The 24,509-nt window shown below is 37.3% G+C and overlaps 1 protein-coding gene across 1 annotated transcript in view; it reads left to right on the top strand.

Moving 5' to 3' along the window:
- Positions 1-292: 292 nt before the first annotated feature.
- The window catches only part of LOC131067627 (amino-acid permease BAT1 homolog), a 64,739-nt gene continuing 40,522 nt past the window's right edge, over positions 293-24,509 (top strand). Inside the window, exon 1 of the mRNA XM_058002711.2 lies at positions 293-454. Coding sequence (XP_057858694.2) covers positions 311-454 — 144 coding nt within the window. The 5' untranslated portion in view covers positions 293-310. The remainder of the gene's footprint in view (positions 455-24,509) is intronic.

The following is a 24,509-nucleotide window of genomic DNA, read 5'->3' as shown; positions in this document are numbered from 1 at the left end:
ACATACATTCTAGAAGATGAGGGAACCATTATATATCAAGCTCTAAATGAGCTTGGAGCCCTAGTTTTCCTCTGCTCTTTTAAAATTTGCTAGTGACATTCTGTCAGCATAGTGTGTAAGGTGTAATTACTCATTGTGTTGATTGACTTATGACCACAAAATGGTAACTGAAATTATATCATATTAAAACATTACTAGTGCTCTTGTATGTGGAAAAATAGTAGACACTACAGTTTATTTGGGGATTACTTTTTGTATCATGGACAACTGTTTATCTGGTTAACACGTTTTGAAGTGTAAACTAATATAAATGTTGATCGTCATGTCCAACAAGACAACTGGTTCCTTGTACTTCTGGTCAGCTCATTTGGCTGGGCCTATTTGGGGGCCGTTTGCATCTTGGTGTTGTGCCTGGCTGGAAATGATTGGTCTAATTGCAGGCATTGGAACACAGGTATTCTGTACAATTCTGTTGATCTCTATGTCAAGACAATGAGTGCAGAATGTTTCTGTCAGTAAGAAAATTACAATGATTGACTTGAAGTCTAGTAGATCATTTCCGTAAATCTTGTAGGCACCATCCTGTGTAGACTCTAAACTCTAATGTATGCTATTTTTTTCATTTTGAGCTTTTTTTCAAGTTTTGAGTTAAAGAACTCCAAATCTTGTTATTATTATAAAAAGTGAATAGTGTTAGTAGGTAATTGGCTTTTGCAAATGTCCTGTCAAGTAAAAGATAAGAAAAGTAAGGTCAAACAAAGGATATAATATACAAATGTGTTAGTGCCAAATATGCTACCCCTATGAAACTTCACTTGCAGTCTAGATTTATAGTCAGTAACTATCATATTTGTCATTTTATTGATGCTAGACAAGTTATCCTTCTTGTCAAATTGCCAAATCATCAAGTGTTTTTTGGCCTAATTTTTTCAAAAGATAACAATGTTTACAGATTGCTTGTGGGTGTGGATTACCAAATAAAAGAGATTCAGTGTTTACAGTTCTGGAGCTCGAACACAGAAAGGAATAGGATGAAATGTTAAGAGGCTTCAACTTGAAAAAATGATGGCAGACCCAAACTGTGTCAAAGGAAAAAATAAAGACTATGTGTCAATGAAGTCGTACTTTTTCAGTGACTCAACCACAAGGAATTTGTAACCTGAAGGAGAATTCAAAGGACAATAGGAAATCACAATTTTTGTTGGCAATGCCACAGATAAAAAGGCCAAAGTAGATGGCTGAATGATTAGAAATTTGGGATCAGAAAATATTAGTTGAAACATGATGAAGTTGGCACACTTTTAGCATGGAAATGCAACTTCAAAGTTGCAACCAACTGGCAATGATGGCAGAGAAGTGCGACCACAAGGGGAGTTTAAGTTTATGAGAAAATCACACTTTTATTGTGGAATGACCATAAAAAATTTGTGTCAAAAGTAGTAGGGAGATTAAAAAGTCATTCCAAGGGGGCAATGGAGCAGTTTGAGAGTTAAATGCCCTTTATTACTGGTGATACAAGTGGCCCAGATAGCAATAAATTGTGACGAAGGGTGGCAATGAGAAAAGAAAACAGCACTCAGCTGTTAAGGCAAGATAATAACATAAAATGTTGTTTTTTTTCTTGCTCCCAACCACTTAATATTGCCAATTTGTTATTTTGTGAGGGCACAACCAAGGTAAATCAGTACCCAAGTTTAAGTGACACCCTTATCACTTTTTGGGTAGTATAGCCATGAAGGAGTTTCATGGATCTTGACATAATTGTGCAATTACAAGATCAATGCCAAGCTAGAACATTTGAAAGAAAAAAGCATTGAATCATGGCTATTTATTGACGTAGATGACTTGTTGAAGTAAGAAAGCAAGTAATAAAGCAAATAAAAGCTGAATTTAGGCTATATTGTAAGTGTCTATTGCCTCTTTTACAAAGAATGGGGATTAGTGTTGATTTAAAATTAATCTTAAAAATTATTATTTTCTTTAGAAGCTTCTCTAAGTGTCTCGAGTACATTGAATGTAAGGAGAGTTTGAATTTAACTAATGTTGTAGAACCATTCATTTAGCTTTATAGTTAGTTTATTTTGCTGAGATTTGAGGATATAATAATAAGAATATTGTTTTCAACTTTGTTTAACATTTTTTCCTCTATTTGTAATTTTTATCTTTGCATGCTTTTAAGGATTGTTGCCTTGGATCTCATATTGTGTTTTGTAGTATTCATAGAATGTTTCTTTTGTCAAATCAATCCTATTGTTTTTTTTTTGATCGGTAAAATATATATTTTATTTATTTGAAATTTAAACATTACAACTTCAGCAAGATAATGAACTATCAAAAAGCTCCCAAAATAAAACGTCCATAACATGGCCACCACCACCCTCCCAAAAAGATGGAATTCAAAACCAGTAACCAGCACCCACACAACCACCCCCCCATACTAAAAGTACGAAAAAACATATTACATCTTGCCAGTCAAAAAGCAGGCATTTCAGCTTGAAATGAACTAACGGAGTCCAAAAGTTTAAAGTTCAACTAAAAAATTAACTGAAAAAGAAAGCAGAGAAAGATGGCACCTATGGGTACCGTGCGTGTTATGACCTATTCATAATTCCTCCTTCACGCCTCTTGCAGCCGAGGCACTCGATTCACTAGCCACCCAACTACGGGGAGCGCCTCCTTTTCCGGCATGTTGTCGCCCTCTCCTTCCTTCTGCATCCTTACTTGCTGCCTCTCGTGAGCTTGGAGAAACCACCCCGCCATCATGACCACCTTCTGCATCATCCCCCGCATGTTTTGCCAATTCTGCAGATAGTCTCCTCACAATCGGCCTCCTAGGGCTCAAATTCTCCACCACTCTCCCTGCACCCTCCTGCCTGATCTCATCTTCAATGTCCATGATCTGGACAAAGATTAGCAGCCCTTCACAGCCTCTCTTCGCATCATCCTTGAAGCGCATTTTAACTTCCTTACGGCGTCGAAGAAACTGAATGCGCGAGTGACGCGCCCTCATCTCCTCATTTTCCTCTGGGATACCTTCTGCAAGATTAAATCCCCATCCCGGTATCGCCCACTCCAACAGGGATTCCAAATTTAAAAGGTATTCCCCTGGAATTAGTCTCTGCAACACTTTTTGCACCTCTTCAACCCTGTGTCCGAGCTCTAGACCCCATGCCATGAGGAGCGAGTAGATATCTGCTCTGCACCTATAACGGTGATCGATGACAGCCACCTCTTCTCCTAAAACCAACTGAATTGCTTTCAAAAGCAGAGGGTCTTTAACGAGAAACATTTTGTCGAGCTTCTTTGGAGGAACAGGACCTCGAAATGCTAGCATCAGTTTGGAAGATTCCAAAGTAAAATTCTCTTCCATTTCTGAGATTTCTAAAAGATTGCAGAGATTTATGATAAAACCAGATTTAAAACTGGTTTCACCAACTTGCTAGGTCTATTCATTATCAGTGCGGGCATTACGAAATTGGCATTTAATCCATGGCTCTCCACCATCGCCACCAATTTAGAGCATGTTGCAATAACTGCTCATTAACTCACACTTGCGCAGGAAAAAAGCCAACTTCTGACAAAGAATTTGAAATAAATGTCGTACTAACTTGGCAAAGCATCTTAGTTCCATTTAACGGTTTCATTTCTGTCATTCCACCACCTCACCTCCCCTGGCTCGAGACTACATGCTTCATTTGACAACCCATCTGCAATAGTGCTTCCCTCTCTTTTCACATGTGAGATGCAATAATTATTGAACATTTTCAGTTTTTCACTTATAATATTTACATATTTGTTTAACTTCCAACACGGAGTATGTCCTTTAACCAAAGCTTGGACAACAATTTGGGAATCACCCTCCAGATGTAATTTCGACACCTTCATATTGGATGCTAAAGCAACTGCAAGTAAAGCCACCTGAACTTCCGCCTCATTATTAGTGCAATCTTGAAGCCTTCTAGCCCCCTTACACAGGATCTTTCCTTCATCATCACAAGCCACACATCCCGCTCATGAGATCCTTGGATTGCCTTTTGAAGCTCCATCAAAATTTATTTTCAGCCACCCCTTCTCTGGTTTTGACCATTTAACTGTCTCTCTATCCAAACGGTCACTAGTAGGATTAATCTTGGGGAACCCATGAACGGGTCAAATCAATCCTATTGTTAATAATAAGTCATTAGTCTCTATTTTAAACATTGATTAATGTTTTGTGTTTCTAGTTTGTATTGTTATTCAATTGTAAAACATAAAAACTTATGGTGAGGTATGTAACGTGGTCTTGTGCTCCTACCTTTGAGGTAAAAAAGATTGATCTAGATTGTAATGTGCCCTTTTTTGAGGGATCATCCCTCAAGGTCATCTTTCCTACTTTTATTCCCATAGGCTAAGATGAGAAATAATAAGGGAATTAAATTAAATTAATTATTCATAAAGTTTTCCAATTAAAATAAATCCTGAGGATAACTATATTTTTAATTGATTTAATTAAAAAGAGACTCAAATATAATAAATAAATATTATAAAGTTACTTTATTAAATAAAGTGTTCTTCTAGAAGCTTTGAAGAGGTTAATTTGGATTCTTCTAGAAGACTTAGTTGGGCCTTTATAAGGAGATGTTGGCAAGCCTCTTGGGCATATTATTTATAATTTGTGATCTTCAGAAAATTTGTGGAGAGCTTGTACTTGCAAGTTCAATGTGCCCTAGGATGAAACCCCTTGGGTAACAAGGTGAATTGGAGTAAAATCAAATTTCATTTATGGGGTGAATTCATTCAAAATTCATCTTTGGGCTCATTGTGTAATTTCCCCACTTTGAAATATAATTTAATAATAAATTATAATAATAAAATTAAAATACAAAAGAATAAAAATAAAAATTAAATTAAATATAAAAGAATTTAATTAAATATAATTAAAATGTGATCAAAGTTAATGAATGGTCAAAAGGCATGAAATGATTAAGTTGTGACTCCACCAAATATGAGGCATAAAAGGGGGAAGAGAGCTCATTTGAAGGGGGGGATAATTTGGGAATTAGAAGTGCAGATTTGATTGTGAAAGGTTGTGTCCCTTTCAAAGGGCAGAATTAATGAAGAGCTGCACTCTTTCAAACGGTGTGTCTCTTGCCAAAGGGCATACATGATGAAGAGGTGTGTCCTCTCCCTCACATTGAGAGATATAAAGGAAAGGAATCAAAGCATCCACTGACAACAACGTTGATCAGATCAGATCAGAACTGTTATTAAGTTACAGGCAGTAACATCTTGGTGCTATGCATGGGGATGTGCTTAATGTGTATCCTTAATATATGAAACCTGATAATGTTCTTATGCAGAATTTAGTAGTAATATTATAGACTGCAATATGTATGACAGTCATACTTAATTTCATATACATTCATAGTACAGCAAGATATTGACATATTTATGGTCCCAAGCTTTTAACCGTTCTAATTCCTTTTTCTTGAGGAGTTGTGTGATAGTGTGAGGGAGAGGCAGAGTAAAACCATCTCGTGATAGATGAGCCCCAAGGGTGAAAGAACTCATGATCCTGAAATCTGGGCTGCAGGCCCCAAGGGTGAATGTACTGAGGTTCTGGTAATCTGGCCTGCATTAGGGAGATGGTATCATCGCGCCCTAGACAAGCAAGTCTCCCATCCAAGATTAGAAATCAGAAGGGGATTAAGATTAGGCCTGAATAAGGACAATGCCTAATTGTACTATGAGCAACCCTAATCATTAATTTGTAATTATTGTAGCAAGCTAGGTAGTAATATATGGTTCCCTTTGGGAATTGCCAGTCTATTACACATTGGGAGAAAATTGTGAAGTCGTCTTTGAAGAAAATTTTCAGTGCTATTAATATTTTTTTCAGGAATAAAGTTTATTGCTTCAGATGTGTTTATTTTTAAAAAATATGATTTGAGGGAAAGAAAATTTAAGGTGACCTTGACTTAATAAGGGAACGCTAGTATTTGAGGCATATGATTATTCTTTGGAATTTTGTGAAAAGTAAAAGGTTGTGGGAATAAAAATAAGGGAGAATCGACTCATTTATGTTCACAGCCCCAAAGAGTGAGACTCTCTTATGTAAATCCTGCTCGAATGGCATTGAAGTGAGCAAACTTAATCAATCTGTCTACTACCACATAAATACAATCCTTCCCTTGCACCTTGGGAAGCCCTGTAATAAAGTCCATAGAGATACTTTCCCATTTTTGTGTGGGAATAGGTAGGGGCTGCAGTAGACCAGCAGGGTGAGTATGTTCATTTTTTTTGTTGTTGTCATACTTGGCACTCACGAACATACTTGAGAATTTCATCTTTCATCCGTTTCAATGAGAATTTCTCATGGATTTGCTTGTATGCCTTCTAAAACCCACGATGAGCCTTCAATTTAAGCTTAGATTCAAGAACGAGCAACAAATTCTCCTTGTAAAATATGAGATCATCCCTTACCTTGTACCTATCATCATGCAAGGAACCATCCAAAATGCTATTGGCAAGGGTGTTCTTGGCATATTCAGCATGAATTTTCTCTTTCCAATCTGCTGTTATCTCTGTTAGTGACCACAAATGTGGCCTTCTTGACAATGGATCAGCTATTGGCCAATTACATTCCTTTTCCCTTTGACATATTCAATGTCAAAATCATAGGCTTGGAGCTTGGTAAACCATTTTTGCTCCCTATCATTAAGATCCTATTGATTCAGGAAGTACTTGAGTCTATTATGATTAGTTTGCATGGTGAACTTCCTTCCAACAAGGCACTGTCTGAATTTAGCCGATGCATGCATAATCATAATGGCTAACATCTCCTTATCATAAATGGAGTGGTTCCTACTCTAATATGCAATTCTGTTTTTATTTTGCATAAGGACAGCCCTAATACCTTAACTTGAAGCATCACATTGAAGCTCAAAGGGCCTAGAAAAATCTAGAATAGCTAAAATTCTTGCATTGTAAAGGCTCCCTTTTTGGTCAAATTTGTGATTTGGGCAGGCAACTGTGAGAACCCTTTGACAAACCTCTTGTAGAAATCACATAACCCGAAAAACCCCTTCAATTGTGTAAAAATAGTAGGTGGAGGCCAATCAAGTATTGCCTGATTTTTTAGGCTCTACACTAACTCCCTTAGAACTAATCATGTGCCCTAAATACAACTCAGTCACCCCAGACACACAATTTGACTCCATAGCAAATAATGATTCACTCTCAAGGATACCCAAAAGTTAAAACCTTATCCAAATGCCTCAAATGTTCTTCCCATGACCTACTAAAAATTAGTGTGTCATCAAAGAATATCAACACAAACTTGCGTAACTGCTTATTGAAGATCATGATCATACAAGACTGAAAGGTAGTAGATGCATTGGTCAAACCATAAGGCATGACAAGAAACTCAAATGCTATTCTCTCTATGTCCTCTCTAACTTGAATTTAATGGTATCCAAATCTCAACTCTATTTTGGAAAAATAGATTGCTCCATGTAGCTTATCGATGAGCTCATCTATTCATGGAATTGGATACTTGTTCTCAATAGTTTTCGTGTTCAAGGACTTGTAATCTATGGAGATACACATGGTTCCATCCTTCTTCTTTACCAAAACAATTGAACAAGCAAATGGACTCTTACTTTGTCTAATGTGCCCCATCTCCGAAAGCTCCTTAATTGCCTTCTCAATCTCATCCTTGTGCCTCTTAGGATGTCTGTATGGTATGGTAATAACAGGTTTGGCCCCTTCCTCTAACTGAATCACATGCCCAATGCCTCAATTAGGAAGCCTACTTGGAGGAATGCTATTGAAGAACTTGCTTCGCTTAGATAAAAAAGCCTAAATCTGTAGATGGTATGATCTCCTCTCGTCTTCTGTAACTGTAGGCTTGATTATACATTCTGCTGCCCACTCTACCTAATTGTGTTTAAAAAGCCTCTCCATTTGTTTGAAAGAAACAACCCATGGTCCTTCGTTTGACATTCCATTGAACACCCAATTCGTACCCCTTGATTCGAATTTCGGCTTTATGGTCTTAAAATTAAGAATAATCTCTCCAAGGGATCGTAACCATTGGATATCCAACATTGCATTAGTGTCTCCAATGCTTACCACCGAGAATTCATCCTCGACTTCATAATTCCCTAACTAAAGGCTCATCTGTGAAATTATCCTAGTGCATGTAATATTAAACCCATTTGCAACCGTCACCCTAAAACCATCCACATCATTTGTCTTGAGCCCCCTGTGTGCTCTAAGTCCCTCATCTATGAAGTTATGTGTAGCCTCTATATCAATAAATGTCACCAATCGCTACCCACCTAATACTCCTCGAACTCGAAAAGACTCATTCTTTTGAAAGCTATAGAGTTTGGCTAGTGTACCCTCACTCTCTTGTTTCTTTTTTGACTCTTCTAAAGACTTTTCTTCCTCTTTTTCTTCTAAATCAGATTGGTGGTCTGATTTTTCTGCTGCTGATTCATCAACTGAATAATACTCTATTTGGTTTGCCATCTCGTTTGTTGCACATTGATGACCTGGGGTCCAAGGTTCTTTGCATGTGAAACGTAAATGTTTCTTTCTTAGGTCATTAAGTGCCTGACTATCAAGTTTTGTAGTTGACTTTTTTGGCTGATTTGATCCTTTGAAAAATGTTTTTTCATCTTTCTTGCTAGGAAATGTCTTGCATTGAAATTTTGATATAGGGGCAACCCTCTCCATACTTCTTGCTTTCTTCATAGCTTCCTGCAAGAATGGAGAATCAAGGCCTTGACCCATCCCTTGATAGGCTCCATGAGTCCACTGAAATGGACTATCAATCTCCTCTCTGTAATCTTGGAAACCATCACTGGTAGCCTTTGAAATTCTGATATGTAAGCCTCCATTGAATCATATTGCTTCAGCTTTGCCAACTCCCTAAAATGTAACTCATGGTCCTTTTTATCAAATCTCTCAATGAGCTTATTAGTAAACTCATCATATGTAGTGATGGATGTGTGACCCAAGGTGATAAGGCCATAGTACCACCATTCATGTGCAATACTATCCAAGTGTAGAGTGGAAAACTTAATTGCCTCATCCTCAACCATAGGCCTTAGAGTTAAGTAGTTATCCAGCTTCTAAACCCATGCTCTATCTATGCATCTGTCACTACCATCAAAGTGAGGAAGTGTAACCCTACTTAAGGTCTGTGCTATGGGTCTCTTTGTACTTCTAGTCCTCTATGACCAGTTCTTCCTCCTCCCCTCTTCTTCTTTTGTTCGAAGAACTCATCAAATGACAATTGTTGTTTTATCACTTTAAGAATGGTGTCATACTCTACAAAAGCATTCTGCAACTTATTCACCAATGGTAGTGGGGTATCATGAGCAACCTGGAGCACATTTGTATGAATGAAAGTGGATTGAAAGGGCCTAGGTACTGTACTTGACCTTTTGCTATCGTCTATCTGTCGTTGTAAGCTTGTTGGACATATTGTCATTGATGTCAAAGGTAATGTTGATGTGTGTTTTATGCACATGCAAGCATCAGAATAAAATACCAAAGTACTTTACCCTCTCTTGAACAGAATCACCTCAGATGCTAAGGGTAAGATCAACTAAAATGATTCCAAGGTTTCTACAGTCAGGTCTTGATGAGTGGGTAACTCAATGGTCGATGTGAATTGTTGTTTTCACTTGGGGACTCACACTATTGTTCGGATAAAATTCACTTATCATGAATGTGGAATGGATATGCTGATAACTTAGGATTTGGCAATGTAGTTCTGGACTTAATTCTAACAAGACTTTCTAAAGAAGGACAAAAGGGAATAGGGATAGGAAATCTATTCTAAGACTAGAATGCAAGAAGTTATGAACAAATTCAGTGGAATCAAACTAGGCAAGGTCTCACTATCAAGTCGTACAGATTTTGACACAAGCTTAGTGCAATCATCTAAGGTGTACTTCATAGATTTTCAAATTACCACCATCAAACATTGAAACCATCCAAGTTGATGCATAACAATGGACGTATAATAATCGAAATTAAGCTTGCATAAACTTCCAGTTGACCACGAACGACACACTTACAATCAATAAGAGACTAGTGGTATGGATAAATGGATTCCACACAAATACATTCAACAATTTTTTCATTCAATTTAACAAAAATGAAAGAAAATTCTTATCTAAAATTCTAATCTAACTTGGAGGAATTGAGAACCTTGAATGCAAGACAACACTTAAACAAAAATCACCATCAATTCGAACAATGATTTATACTCAAATCTGCAACATCTACCAACAATTCTCAAAAATCTCTCTTACAAATGAGAGGCAATGGGGTATATATAGAGTCTCATACAAAATGGATGGCCAAGATTAAATCAAAATCAAGGGTCAAGATCATGGCAACAAAACCCTAGAGTTGCCATAACTAGGGTTTACATAAAAAATGGAGCCACCAACATATGGTCTAATAGAAAGACACCTAGTCATCAAATAGGGAATCTTCTAAAAGATTCTGCCCTACATTTCTTTCTCTCACAACATAATCCAAGAATCTAGCTAATACATAATCTAATTCTTGCATGGAAATGCTGGGTAAGGTATCCTGCTGTAAATCAATCACGTCCAACGCATCTGAGCAAGCATCTAAGGTTTTCTCCCAATCTGGCATCAGCTTCCGCGAATTGTGAACATGAATCAACAAAGAGAACAAATCATCCATCTGGCTCTTCTTCAAAGAGTCCAACTAATTGAAGTACATGAACTTCATCTTGTCTCTTAATTTTGCCAAGTGTAAACCACTGGCTTTGCTGACATCAAATCCCAATAATTCCTCAATTGAGGCAACAATCTTCGACTGAATATCATGAATTGATCCTTCCATCTCTACACAACTCTTTTGTGCACTCTCATAAGTTGATTTCTTCATGGCCAATGAACAATACCAGCCATGAAAATCGTATCTATCTCCATTATGCACAATATTCTCCCTGATCGATGTGGACATAGGAACTTTCTTCAAAGCTTTGAGGCGTGGAATAGTCTTCTCCTAAATAGGTCGGAATTCCTCCCAAACTCCCTCTAGATACTATATCCTAAACATGAGTGTTGTTGTCCTGTCAAAAGCTTGGACAAAATGAGTAAGGAAATCATTTGCCTGTCTCTTTGTATCTTCAATCCATTTCTCCACTTCCGAGAGTGTATCTCTCGCTGCCTCATAATGTGTATGTAGTCTACGGTCAACTGCAATAGGGGAAATAAGGTTGGGATTCTCATGCCTTATCCCTACAATATACTCTCTAAGTCTGATATTCTCTTCTTCGTACTTCTCTCTCTTCTCTATCTCCCTATCCAATCTTGCACTGATTGCCTTGAGAGTATCACCAACCTTCTGATATTCCTGCTCTTTTGTAGTAAAGCCAAGGGCAACTGAAGTAATTTAAAAATCCATGGGAGTAGCAATGTCCGTCGTCACATCTCGAATAGGAACAATCACCTGCGCAATCCGCATTCTTGTCTCATCTCTAGCTATGTGACAAAATTTCAGCTTTCTTAGGTTCTTTCTCCTTATTGCTCCTAGCTAAGTAGTTGTCAATGTTATCAATAGGCTGCGCCTCTACCATCTTCTTACTTTTCTCCACACTCTTCATTAGCCAATCAGGAATAGCGGCCATCTCCACACCATCATCGAGACATATCTCTCGATCAAGCTCTCTCAATGCCGAGATAACATCATCGTCATCATCGAGATCATCTCTGGTCAAATTGTATACATTCTTCCCCAAACTAACCTCCAAGAGGACAGTAGGAGATTCCGACTGATCACCATCTTCATTAGGTGGAGTAGATGTAGCTGTGGCATGTAAATCTTGAACATTCTCTGGTAATATCACTGTATTAGAACATTGCTCAAACGCTTTGTTCTGTTATAGCAATCAACTTCCTTGATTGATGACACATGGAATGATAGGTTAAGGAATGATAATCTTTTGCTTCTTCTTCTTAACCTCCTCAATCTTCTTCCCTCTAGCCTTGACTTCTCCTCCAGTGTGTTCTTCCTTTGCTTGGGAGCTTGACTCTCCTCATCCGCATGAATCCTGATATCACTAATAGTCCTTTGATCATCTTCGGAAGAGGATTCCTCCTGTTTCATCTTTTCATAAGTGAAGGTAAAACCCATGTCAACTAACTTGTTAATCTGTTTGTCTACCCATCCCCAGGAGAAACTCAAGACCTTTCTCATCAATACATGTATATGATCCTTTTCATCTAATATCTGATCAGGAATGAGGAAAAGTCCACACTTGATGAAATCCACTGACATTCACATTGTTCTTTTCACTGCTTGCTCGTCCATCAGGTTGTGTAATGTACCCAAGCTTGTACGGAGGCTATCTGCTGTACGGTGGAGTGGTCTATCGTACGATGGAGTGAACCCGTACGGTGGCTGAGATGTATGGTGACTGGGATCACTTGAAGGCTTGGTGTCGTACGATCATTGGTCACCCGTACGGTGGTTGGGAAAGTCGTATGATGGATGTTGTTCAACCGTACGAGGTGTACGGTAGTGGTCGTACGGTCGGTGAATACCCACCGGTAGATGTTGTTCAGCCGTACGGGGTGTACGGTAGGGGTCCATACAGTGGGTGAATACTCGCTGAGTTCCACCCTCAGAGCTCTCCGGATACTTTGTTAGTTCGATGTTTCACAGAGGTATGGAATGAATTATTGTTATGCCAGACACAAGAGACTTAGATGAAGATTCGCACATACAAGGAGAAATTAGATAAGATTCGCACAAAAGATTTCACACTCCAAAGAGAAGCAGAATAGGGTGAGAGATGAATCCCACTGAAACTGAGGATACGAAGTAGGGAGGGTCTTTCAGCTCCGAAATGGTGGACAAGAGAACTCCAATTGGAATTTGCATAAACAGGAAAAGATACCAAATTCGCATACCTTCAACAATGCTTAACTCGTCCATATATATGGCTCCAGGAAGTTTCCCGAAGGGTTACAAACGAGCCGACACCAAAAAAGTTTATAACTAACTAATTAATAAAAGGGGCCCAAAATATATAATGAAGTACGGGGCCATGCAAGAAATTATTTAAATTGACTATTTAATTATATCGGGGAAATTACAGGTTGGCCCAATAATCTTCTATGTCTACCTTGTGGATGAACTTATCTCCCCTGATCCTTCCAACTTTCTTATTCGGATCGAACCTTTCTCTTCTTTTGTATGTTGCAAATCGATAGAATGCAAGTTCTTCAACTACTGTGCTAGTTGTTGTGTGGGTTGGCAAACCTCCAATGTCGTCCCTACGGAAATAGGAAATGACATACCCGTTCTATGTTTGTCCTTCTGGATAGAATCAAACTCCAGAAGCTCTCTCACCACCTCAAGTAATATCATTCTGTGTGTAGGATACCTAGGAAGTCTGTAAGGTTCTGATTGAAATCCATGAATCCTTAGGTATGTGAAAGTGGGAAACTGTAGATACCACGATCCATATTTCTCTATCAGCTCTGTTGCCTCCTTGGACAACCTCCTGTGGATCCCGCCTTGCAACATTCACGTTATGTACATTGTGAATGTATCATTCACTCTCTTATAATCTTCAATTTCATACATGTTCAGCTGTGGATAATATTCATAACTCCTGTATTGTCCTTGTCCATTCCCGACTTCACCTCTGCATATCAATCCTTTGTAGGTAACAAATCGTGCAAGCAGGTACACCAGGTAGGAAGTCATGGCGAATGACCTGGATCTCTCCACATTCCTCAGCTGAAAATCCAGATTGTTACTTATGATTTTTGACCAATTAATCAATGTTCCTTTCAGACAATCCTGGATGAAATAGAACATCCATCCATCATATATTGCACCCTACGACATCCCCATCACTTGGTTAAGCAGGAATACTAGATCACTATATTCATCTTTGAAATCTATGCACATGAGTGTCTTGGGAGCCTTGGAATGATGAGACATAGGTTCGATCATCCATTCTTTGTTTGCTACGGTCTTGCATGCATCCATCTGCTTCTGATATCTTTCTTCATATTTATCCTTGGTTCTATCTTTCATGTCTATTCCACGTGGAATTCCAAACACCTCAGCAACTGCATCCTCAACAAGGTAGGCAATGATGGCACCCTTAGGAGTCGTGATCATTCAGGAGCGAGGATCATAACATTGTGCACACTCCAGGATTAGCTCGCTACACTGTATGGACTGCGGGAATCCAGTGGCCTGATAAATACCACTCTTCATAATATTTACATAAGCTGGGGAAGGAATCTGGCTTCCAATTTCGAACATCCGCTGCCGCATTTGGCCAATGTTCAGGAAATGCATGTTCGTGTCTGTAATCTCCTTCCATCTAGAATCCCGTCTCAACTATCTTATGTTGTTCCCTCCGAATGCTAATCCCGAACTTCGACATTGCACTTGTATGAAGCTGGAAGTTAGACACTTCGGAAAATTTATCCTGATAACTATTTTCAGAATTAAATAAGTTCTGATTTTTTAATGATTAAGACAAGTTTATGGATGGAAATCAAGAATTTTATCCGTATTCTCCATGAATTCTGAAAATAGAACGAAAATATGACAAGATTAGGGTATGAAACCCTCATGAAATTCATTAAAATTATCAATTTTCAGACTTAGCAAAGTTTGAAGACACCTCTTTATACCGGATCGAGATATGAACTAGGAAAGGTGTGAAAAGTAGTGATTAAAATAATGTTGCAATCGCGTGTTACACAAAAATTATGATGAGAATAAGCTTCCCAAGGCAAAAAATGAACAAATTTGAGCACGTATGTAGGGCTAGAAATGAATTTTCAGTCTAAAGACATCTCTGAAAATGTAGTTTTCAGACTTACCAGCACCTCTAGGAATGATAGTAAACTCAGAAAATAGCAAAGAAATGGTGGAAAAATGCACTTCAAGTGAAATCGCCCAAGTAGGTAGGTGGCTGGAAATGAATGTTTTCTGAGGACAGAGCCTTGACAATGAAGTTTTAGACTTGCAACAACACTTAAAAGCTCTGAAAATACACATATAACCTCCTCAAAAACACCTCCAAACAAAATCGCCTAGGTTGGGATTGGGTGGGCAATGAAAATTGTCTGAAAATTAATTACCAGCCAACAATGGAGGTCACACAAGCTGCAATAATGGCGTCAAACTCAGATCTGGAAGTTATCTCAACAAGGAATGACAATGGCAGCCACCAATGACTAAGGAGATACACCAAAAATGGTGTCAAATAAATTCCAAAAGAAAATCGCCCCCTTCCAACTATGGCGCCACCTTAGAAAAATCACCAAATCTGAAAAATAAGTTTAAACTTGCTTTAATGGCTGTCCAAAATAAATCGCCCAAGGGTGGAAATGAAGAAAAATAAGTAATGAAAACAATCTTCAGCCTCAAATGTGTCAACTTGACACTTCACCAAATTAGCCAGCTGGAGGAAAATCGCCCAAATCAGCAACACACTTGGCAATAATAATAATATTATAATGCAGGGTTCACTCTTGTAAACTTTCTTTTGCCTTGAGTTTTCACCACACAAGCAATGTGGGATAAAACTTTGTTACTTATACTTGCTTGGGGAAAATTGATTTGCTTCTAGAAGGTGAAAATCATTTAATATTCATTGCAAATCATTTATTAATTGTTTTTATTTTTTAAATAATTGTCATCACTTTTAAAAACAATTTAATGTGGGGTCAATTTATTAAAAAGATTTTAAAATTTGATCGAAAATTGACCCATGGGGAAAATCGAACTTCATTTTTGGAGTATTTTTTATATGGGCTATTTTTACGAGAGCTTTGCAATGGTGTATATGGTTGTTGATTTTTGTGCTCAGCTTTTACAAAAATTGCAGATTCTCATAGATCATGTTGATTAGTTCTTATTTTGAGAACTTCTAGGGTTTTGTTTGGGCTCATATGGTAATGTTCTTGGGTGCAAGTTTTTTGGAAGTGCATAATTTATTATGTACTACCCATTGGTGTAGTCTTATGTATATCCCAGTCATTATCAAAAATTGTAGTTTTAGTTTTGTAGCTCATTTTCAGCATTTGTAATAGAGTAAGATCAAGACTGCTTTATTGATTTGGCAAGAGACAACTGTAATTGCACTAATTCTAAAGTGTAATTATCATAATTTTATGGTTGGTCTCATGATTTTGTTAATTTGGGGGGATAATCCTATGATTTTACATTTGCTTTTGTTGGTTTCATGATTGGGTAGTCTTGGAGGATTTAATCATCTCTCTCACGCACTCTTCTTTCCATTTGAGTATTCTTCGTAATCTTTTCAAATCATTTAAGTTCAATGTGGTTATCTGTTTAAATCATGTAAGTTCAATGTGATTATTGTCCTAATAAAGTTTAGTGGCTTGGTTTTTTGATAAGGATAAACAAGAAAAGAAGAAAGGAAAATAGTGGATAAATGAATTTCACAATGTAAGCAATGTCCTGATAAGGTTTATTGATTTGGTTTTTCGATAAAGATAAATGGGAAAAGAAGAAAGGAAAATAATGGATAAATGAAATTAAAGAACATCATGCAAGAATAATAGAACAAAAAGATTCATTTTGTGAGGTTAGATAAAAAATTGAAAATGATTGTTGCAGTATGAATCCTTCAGAGTTTTGGACCAAAAATAAGGAATAACGTGAAATACAAATAAGGTGAGAATGCTTGTTTATTATTCCACATAAACTAGCTTACCTATTGAGTCCTTCAAAAGTCAAGGATATGGATGAGCATCTTGAAGAATTACTGACAAGAGGGTTCAGAAGACAGAGTAAGAGTCCTTTCTCATGCCCAAAAAAATTGGTTAATAAAAGAGCAAAGAAAGAAGGAAAAAGAGATTTTAAATTAAGTACAAGCCTTTAAATGACATTATCCCACCTTTCAATTATCCAATTCCATTTAGTGTTGATTTAACTAGAAGAGCTGCCAACAAGAAAGTGTTTTTAAAATTTGATTGCAAATTTGGTTTTTGGCAAATCAAGGTGAAATAATAAGATGAATATAAGATTGTATTTTCAGCTCCTCAAGGACAGTTTGAGTGGAATGTGATGCCTTTTGGTTTATGTATGAAATATCCCAAACAAATTTTTTCAATTACAAAGAGTAATGCAACACACATCCGTTAGGGTTAGCACTTAAACCAAAACGATGCGGAATACAACTCTAACCAAGAATGTAAACCAAGATCCTGAGTTGGGCAAGGCGCGAGCATATGGTCAGAGGGTCTTAAAGCATTCTGAAAGTAACTCTAACCAAGAATGTGCCCAAAATGGACTAACATATGGTCAGAGGGTCTTAGTGCATGCTGAAAGGAACTCTAACCAAGAATGTGCCCAAGATGGACTAACATATGGTCAGAGGATCTTTACAATTACAACTGCTAGAAGTAAAACTCGACACCAAGCATGTGCTTTCAAACCCATGGTGGGAATGGAGCTACCATATGGTGGAGATGCTAAGATCTTAGAAATGGAATTAAATGTAAATAACAAGCGTGAAACGAAGATGAGAAGAAATGCTGCCAGTACTACTGTTCAGCTTACAATATGATAGTGAATGCTTGCCAAGATCATAAGATTAAGACTATACAATGCTGCAACAATATAGAAGACTCTCCCGGGCTTAACAAAAATGATAAGTCCAAGAAATTCTACTCAAGGATCAATCTTAATATTCTGATTTACGACAGACTTGCACTGGAAATGCTTAATCAGCAACATATGAAATCACTAAAATGCTCATTACTCTCTCAATACTAGTCTGAATGACCCAAAACCAAAAGCAATGACTTCCTATGAAGGAGGCGAACAAACCAATACCAAAAAATTAGACATTAACCCAACAGATTATTAACACGAAACCCAAGGCAATTCCCAGCAGTGACGCCAGACAGGAATGGCGATTCTTCTCTATAAAATACAACACTTCATATTAGAATCTGTAAATTTGCACAAAGGAGCACCCAACCAAAACAAGAGGAAATATGCAATACCCAGAATGAATATGTTTTTATTTTGAATTATATGAGTGAAACTACGAATCTGCCCTGCTAACCGCGACTCCTGAAAATGAAATGAAATGCAAATAACTGAACTTTCAACACACATCAAGCTACAATGCAATCCTCACTACAAACTCTCACAACTACACTAAATCACTACTAGTTGCTATCTTTCAAGCAAGAAGGAATGCCAAGGCTAGGAGGCATTCATTCCTCGAAGTAACCCCAATACCATTCTGGCAGAGTAACACTTCAATAGACATCAGATCCCAAAATGAAGGGAAGAGGCCTCCATTTATAAGCTTAACAAGGAATCTCTAGAGGCTTCTATAAAGTGCGTCTTAATTTCACATTTGAATTTTCCTCTAAGAGATGGCGCCAATTTTAAGAGCTTTAATTAACCTTTATTTTAATTCACTTCTGTTCTTAAAGTTGGCACCCCTTTTCATAAGCAAGATTTTAGACCTTAGGAAATATTAAATCCCTTCCATGATGCGTCCACCCTTGAAGACTACCTTTTAAAACAACTTGAAGTGATGAAGCTAGGCCAAGGGGTCAACTTTAAAATATAACATTAAAAGATAACATTATTTAAATGAAATGAACTTATCTCTCCAAAAACATCCCAAGGCCAAAAGTGATGAAGCCAACTGAACCAACTGAAGAAGAGAACCAACTGTGCCGAAATAATCAGGACCACTGCTAGAAATAGAATTTACTAAAAATACTAAATTCCTAAAAGTGCTCCGAACACAAAGCCGGACATACCACTGCGAAGCCCTCTGAAAACCCAGAAAGAATCCGCGATCCAAACTCTAATTCATGAGAAACAACAACCTTCAAAACTAGAAACCCTAATTTAACCCATTGAGTAGCCTACAGGTCTTCGAAATAGGCCCCCGGTCAACTGAAACATCACGCCTGAGAAGGGGACATTACAATGTACTATTCCAGCTTATTTCCAGAGAAGAATGGACCAAGGTCAAAAGCATCTTAAAGAATTTTGTGCAGTTTATATAGATGATATCATTGTGTTTTTTAATTTTATTCCTATACATTTAAATAACCTTGAACAACTATGTGTAACTATTACAACGAATGTAATTTGTCTTTCACCCAAAAAGATACAAATAGGCAAATTCGTGATTGATTTTCTTGGTTGTTGTTGCATTGTGAACCATCATTAGAGGTGGTTGGGGTCATTGTTAGCATTGTGTTGTAGCGGCAATGCCTACACTATACCATGCAATAAATAAACAAATAATTTTTCGTGACTTTACAAATTGAGGAGGAGAAGAAAACTTGACAGCAGGGAAAGTACTCCAATTTCAACAATTTCAGAGTCAATCCAATGGTTTTTGGGCCTTAAAGCAACGGTGAAATCAAAATAGACCAAAAATGCTATAATGATTGAATGCTCGCCAAATTTGGTATGCACCTCCCAACTTCAAACTTTGGTAGATTTGGTATTTAGTGTCAAACACTTCAAAAGACAACTTTCTTTCTTAGATGCTTTGATCTCAAAATAGCTCCAAATATTGCCCAAAACTACCTGGATTCCTATCTTTCAGATCTTGATGTTAGCATTGAAAATATTCATCTCCTCTTTGTTGTTAGCTTCTTTGGAGTTGCATCATTATCTTCTTCAACTGTCATAAGGGCACATTGTAAGAGACCATGCTTGTTTGAACCAATTTTTCTGTCCACTTTCCCCAATGCTTCATGTAGGTATTCTCCTAGGCAGCTGTATGCATGCACATAAAAGTAATTGTATTTTTTTTTTTGTAAAGGTCTCTGAGATGTTTGTTTGCAAGTTTAAACTAACATTTTTTTGCAATTTTCCCACGGTTCAATAACAAACATTTTGTCAAATAGTTTGCATGTAGAATTATTTTGACACCATAATAGTCTAGATATAATAGTAAATATTCGTTCAGTTCCTAACTCCTGATTTGATACAAATTTATATGCTCAAGGAATTAAACACAACAATAATGGCATCAATAAATTATCAGTATATCATATTCCATAAGGTTAACCTGTTCGAGGTGCTTGACATGCTGTTGGCATTTGAATAAGGATATTGAGAAGGTTGTTGATGATTATGGATATAACTGATTAACGATGTTTACTGTCTTAATATTATTATTTTGTCATTGATGTCAAGAAATTGATTTTCTAATTTAGTATGATGTTGCCATATCTTGAGAAGTATGATTTGATGAGTAAAAATATGTCGGTAAAAGACACAAAAAGAATATGATGAATAAGGGGATGAATAAGGTATTCAATGGGCAACTATTATCGAGTTAGACAATGATGAGATCATGATGTTTAGATTGTTTTAACATCATACATATGTTGTAAATTGTAAGGTTAATACTATACTATGTTACCGAGCAAAGAACCTAGTCGGTAAACCCTAAGGTTATCGCTATCGGTTAATGAAGGCAGAATGTCTACCGAGTAAAGTTTAGTATTCACCGAGTTGTTACTGAATTGTAACCGAGCTGTAACATAATACATTAAATGGTTACATGCATTATTTAATGAAGGAAGCTGATGAGCTGGAACTGATTAAATGATTGGTATGCCGTGCATGAAGTTCATTAATGAATCTATGGCAAAAGAAAATCGATATGAAGATCTACAACGCAGATTGAACCGCATTACCCTAGCACAAGTTCCAAGAAATGTATGCAAGTTCCAAGGCAGGGTAAAACGTTTTTCAGATCGAAGGATACATTGAACCTGGACAAGTTTGAAGATTTGATGGCTATGACTGACCATGGGATGTGTGATCAAGGAGATTAAGCGGTTAGCTAATTGTTTATAAATAAGGAACTGTTGAAAAACAATGCATGCGGGCAAATGTATGCACATGGATGCTACATAGTGATTACCGAGCACAGAAGCTTGAAGACCTGTTTGAATAACAGTGTATAGAAGCCCAGCAGATGGACAAGATTAGTTCTATGTCTAGATTGTATTGAGCAAATAAGAATCTGCTTTAGCATTTTAGATGTGAAGTTGCAGATAGATTTTATTACTATTATTTTGTGAAAGTGATAGAAAATCTCTTAACCGAGTGGACTTAACAGTCTTATTTGTAAATCCCTCTAGCAAGGTGACATTCTGATTGAGTGTTTGAAATCCTTTAACAAGGTCACTTCTAACAAGGTGAAGATCCTAACAGATCTGAGGGAAATCCCTTAACCGGGTCACATCTAGCAATGTGTTTGTAATCTTTAACAGGATTTGCTTTTAACCGAGCATACTCTAAAAGAGTATATTTCTTAGTGGGTCCGAAATCCCATAGTGGTTTTTCCCTATTTGGGTTTCCACGTTAAATCTGGTGTTATGAGTGATATGATGTTTATATACTTTTGAGTTTGCATGTTTAGCAGTTTTGGTTATATTACTGAAGTATATGTTACCGAGGTTGAATCTGTTGTTTTTATGGAAGATTAAGTTTGTATGATTCACACCCCCCCCCCCCCCCCCTCCCCCCCCCCTCTCATCTTGTTGGCTATTGGATCCGTACTTACATTAAGTATCAGAACTATCACATGCTTGAGGAGCTTGACAAGCTTGAGGTGCTTGAGCAGCTTGACCTACTTGAGCAATTTGCAACCTTGCTATGGACTAGTCAATATTCAAATTTCAAACCTTAAGCCTTGCTGATATATTATTTTAATATTGCAGCACCCTTATGCTTAAAGCAACATCTATATACACCAAAAAAATTCCACTTAAAGTGGTTCGACACTTCCCTTGGAAGGTAGGGCTCTCTCTAAATAGAGCAGTAGCTATTTAGTACTTCTTAAATGCCACGCCACACCACACCAAATTACTTCTTGTAGTGTTACCACAACTTAGATATATGTTCCTCCTTAGTAAGCTGTGATTTCATTCTTTAATATGCTGTAGCAATTTGTCTATGCTCGGGGTCACCGACAGGAAGCCACGTCATTAATCAGTGGTCCTTTTGGCTGTAGCGACTATCAAACGGAAAGCTTAGGAAGTATTCACAAGTCTCTTGGAGCCTCTTAAAAATAATTCGACCTCTCTTGGATAGATTAAAGGGTGTACGAATGGGTATACCACCTGATAAAAATATTTATCATTCATCCATTTATTTTATTATTTTCGGTTCTTTATTTCTCAATACACTATATGATAACCCTTGTCAAAACCACTTGCACATATGGGACAAAAAATTATATTTTTCTATAAATTAAACAATCCTTTACATGTAAATCTAGCAACATTGTGAAATAAATAGATTTTCAGTACCAAAAAGTCTATAGATCTCTTTTATGCTTAAATGCAAACCCTGCTTGGATTCACATCTGAGTTTTTATCATGAATGAGGGTTTTCGTCTCTCCTGAAAGTGCCAACACCATGTGGATCCTTATGTGGAACCGCTCTGGTGAAGATAGAGGATTTTCGTCCTTATCTCCAAGAAACAACAATTGAAGACTTGAGGCTCCCTGAGGAAGTAACATAGGAACAAGAATGGCTAGAAGAGCATAATCAAGAGTCAACCGCTCCAAAGTGGCAAAAGGAAAGAAGGAGAAAGGATCTAGAAGAAGAAATTGAACCTGCACTAGAGATTGATGAATTTCTAAACTAGATAAACAAGCCAGTGGAGAAGACGACGACAAAATTTTATTGTAAGGTCACCAAAACCGAATTAAGATCCAAGCTCTACATGTGGCAGTGCCAAGGGTTGACAAGGCTAGGAATGAAATCACCCCGGAGGAAAATGAAGAAAATGGAAGAAAAATACGAGAGGTTGAAAAATTAGAGGAAATCTTTGTGAGGATATGTGCAACGCTTAATGCGTCCATTCAAGTAGGAAGACTAGACTTTTGTTCCTCCTACCACTCTTCTGAAGGAATCGGTTGATAAACTTGAGGAAATGAGAAAAATCACCGAAGGCACTAAGAAATGGATGGAGAACATTTTCACTACAACATGTAAGTTCATTGAGGACTTGACTCAAATATATTGGAGAGTCCTTGCTATCCTTAGCAAACTGGACAATGTGGACCAAGCATGGGAAGACACCCACATCTATCAGGTAATGACTATTCCATGCTTGGAAGTGTTGATTGAAATCCCCAGGCAAGTGTTGATAGATGGTGTAGTCATTAGAGAAAATGAAGCATATGACTTCCCTCAGTGGTACTGTGCAGTGAATACTGGGAAAGAATTCTTCAAATGGTCAATTGAGGAGTCAACTCGATTAAGGAAAGCAGTCAAGGGGAATCCTTAATACTTCAAGGCATTGTTTGCAAAGAAACTAATTGACAACGATTTGATAGTGGATAGTTTGAGAAACAGGCTAAAGGAATTCTTTTTCGTGGAATCCTTCTGTGAGGATCATCTGGAGAATGCTTCCCTTTTCTTGGGCATCATGCGAACAACTCAGTAGGCAAGGTCAGGTTGGGAGAAGATTTTCTCCAAGTGTGATAAGGACATAGCCATTTTGGAATATAAGCTCGAAATTGCACCAAGTGTCTCCGTAGGCAAGTTGGAAACCATCATGACTAGATTCATATCATTTGACATCAGAGAGAGGGATATTGGGCGCCCTATTTTAGGCGATTTATTAAATGCATGATAGAGTGGTGGGCTAATAAATGCTTAATGGATGCCCTATTTTCAGTGATGGGCTATTAAATACCTAGTGGGCGTGATGCCTTATTAATTGTTAGGCCCACTACTTGGTACCACATAGGTCATTCCTGGTCAAACCCTAATTAAGGTTTGCATGGAGGAATCTCGACCCTTGATTTCTAGTTTGATCTTGGTCATCCATTTCATTTTTGGGGGCCTATAAAAGGGTTTCACCCCTTCATTTGTAAAGAGGGAGAATGTATATGAAATTGTTGCTATAAGCTATCAAGATAATAAGAGTAGTTCATTGGACTTTGGTGATTACTTGTGTTGTTCTTTAAGTTTGCATGGTTTCTCTTCCTCAAGTATATTAGATTTGTTTTCAAGCAATCAGATGAATGAGATAGATGATATTGTTTCATGGTGAAATTATTTGCTCGTACGTTTTGCAAATAAATGATATCTACTTGCAATGCAATGTTGGACTGAGCCCTTTTATGTGTATGTTTAACTCTAATCATCGAATGAACATTGTTCTTTTTGATGGTGTTCATTAATGATGTGAAAATCCTTAGCACAACCCTTGAAGATTGCACCTCCTTTGCGTAGTTGTCTAGGTTGGCAAAACAAAGTGTGGTCAATTTCACCCGAGCAGTTGTTGTCTTTTGAATTCTTTAGATTTAGAATTGAGCCTCTCAATCTCTTACTCATTTACTTTCTGCATATTTCATTGAGAAAACATTTTTAAAAATATACTTATCATTGCTAAATCATTCACCATATTTCCTTCATAGACAAATTTGCTTAAGTCTCCTTAAAGATTT

This window comes from Cryptomeria japonica, chromosome 5 (assembly GCF_030272615.1).
Source record: "Cryptomeria japonica chromosome 5, Sugi_1.0, whole genome shotgun sequence".
In the NCBI taxonomy this organism is placed as follows: Eukaryota; Viridiplantae; Streptophyta; class Pinopsida; order Cupressales; family Cupressaceae; genus Cryptomeria; species Cryptomeria japonica.
Note: the sequence above shows the minus strand (reverse complement) of the source record. Positions and strands in the feature narration are given on the sequence as shown.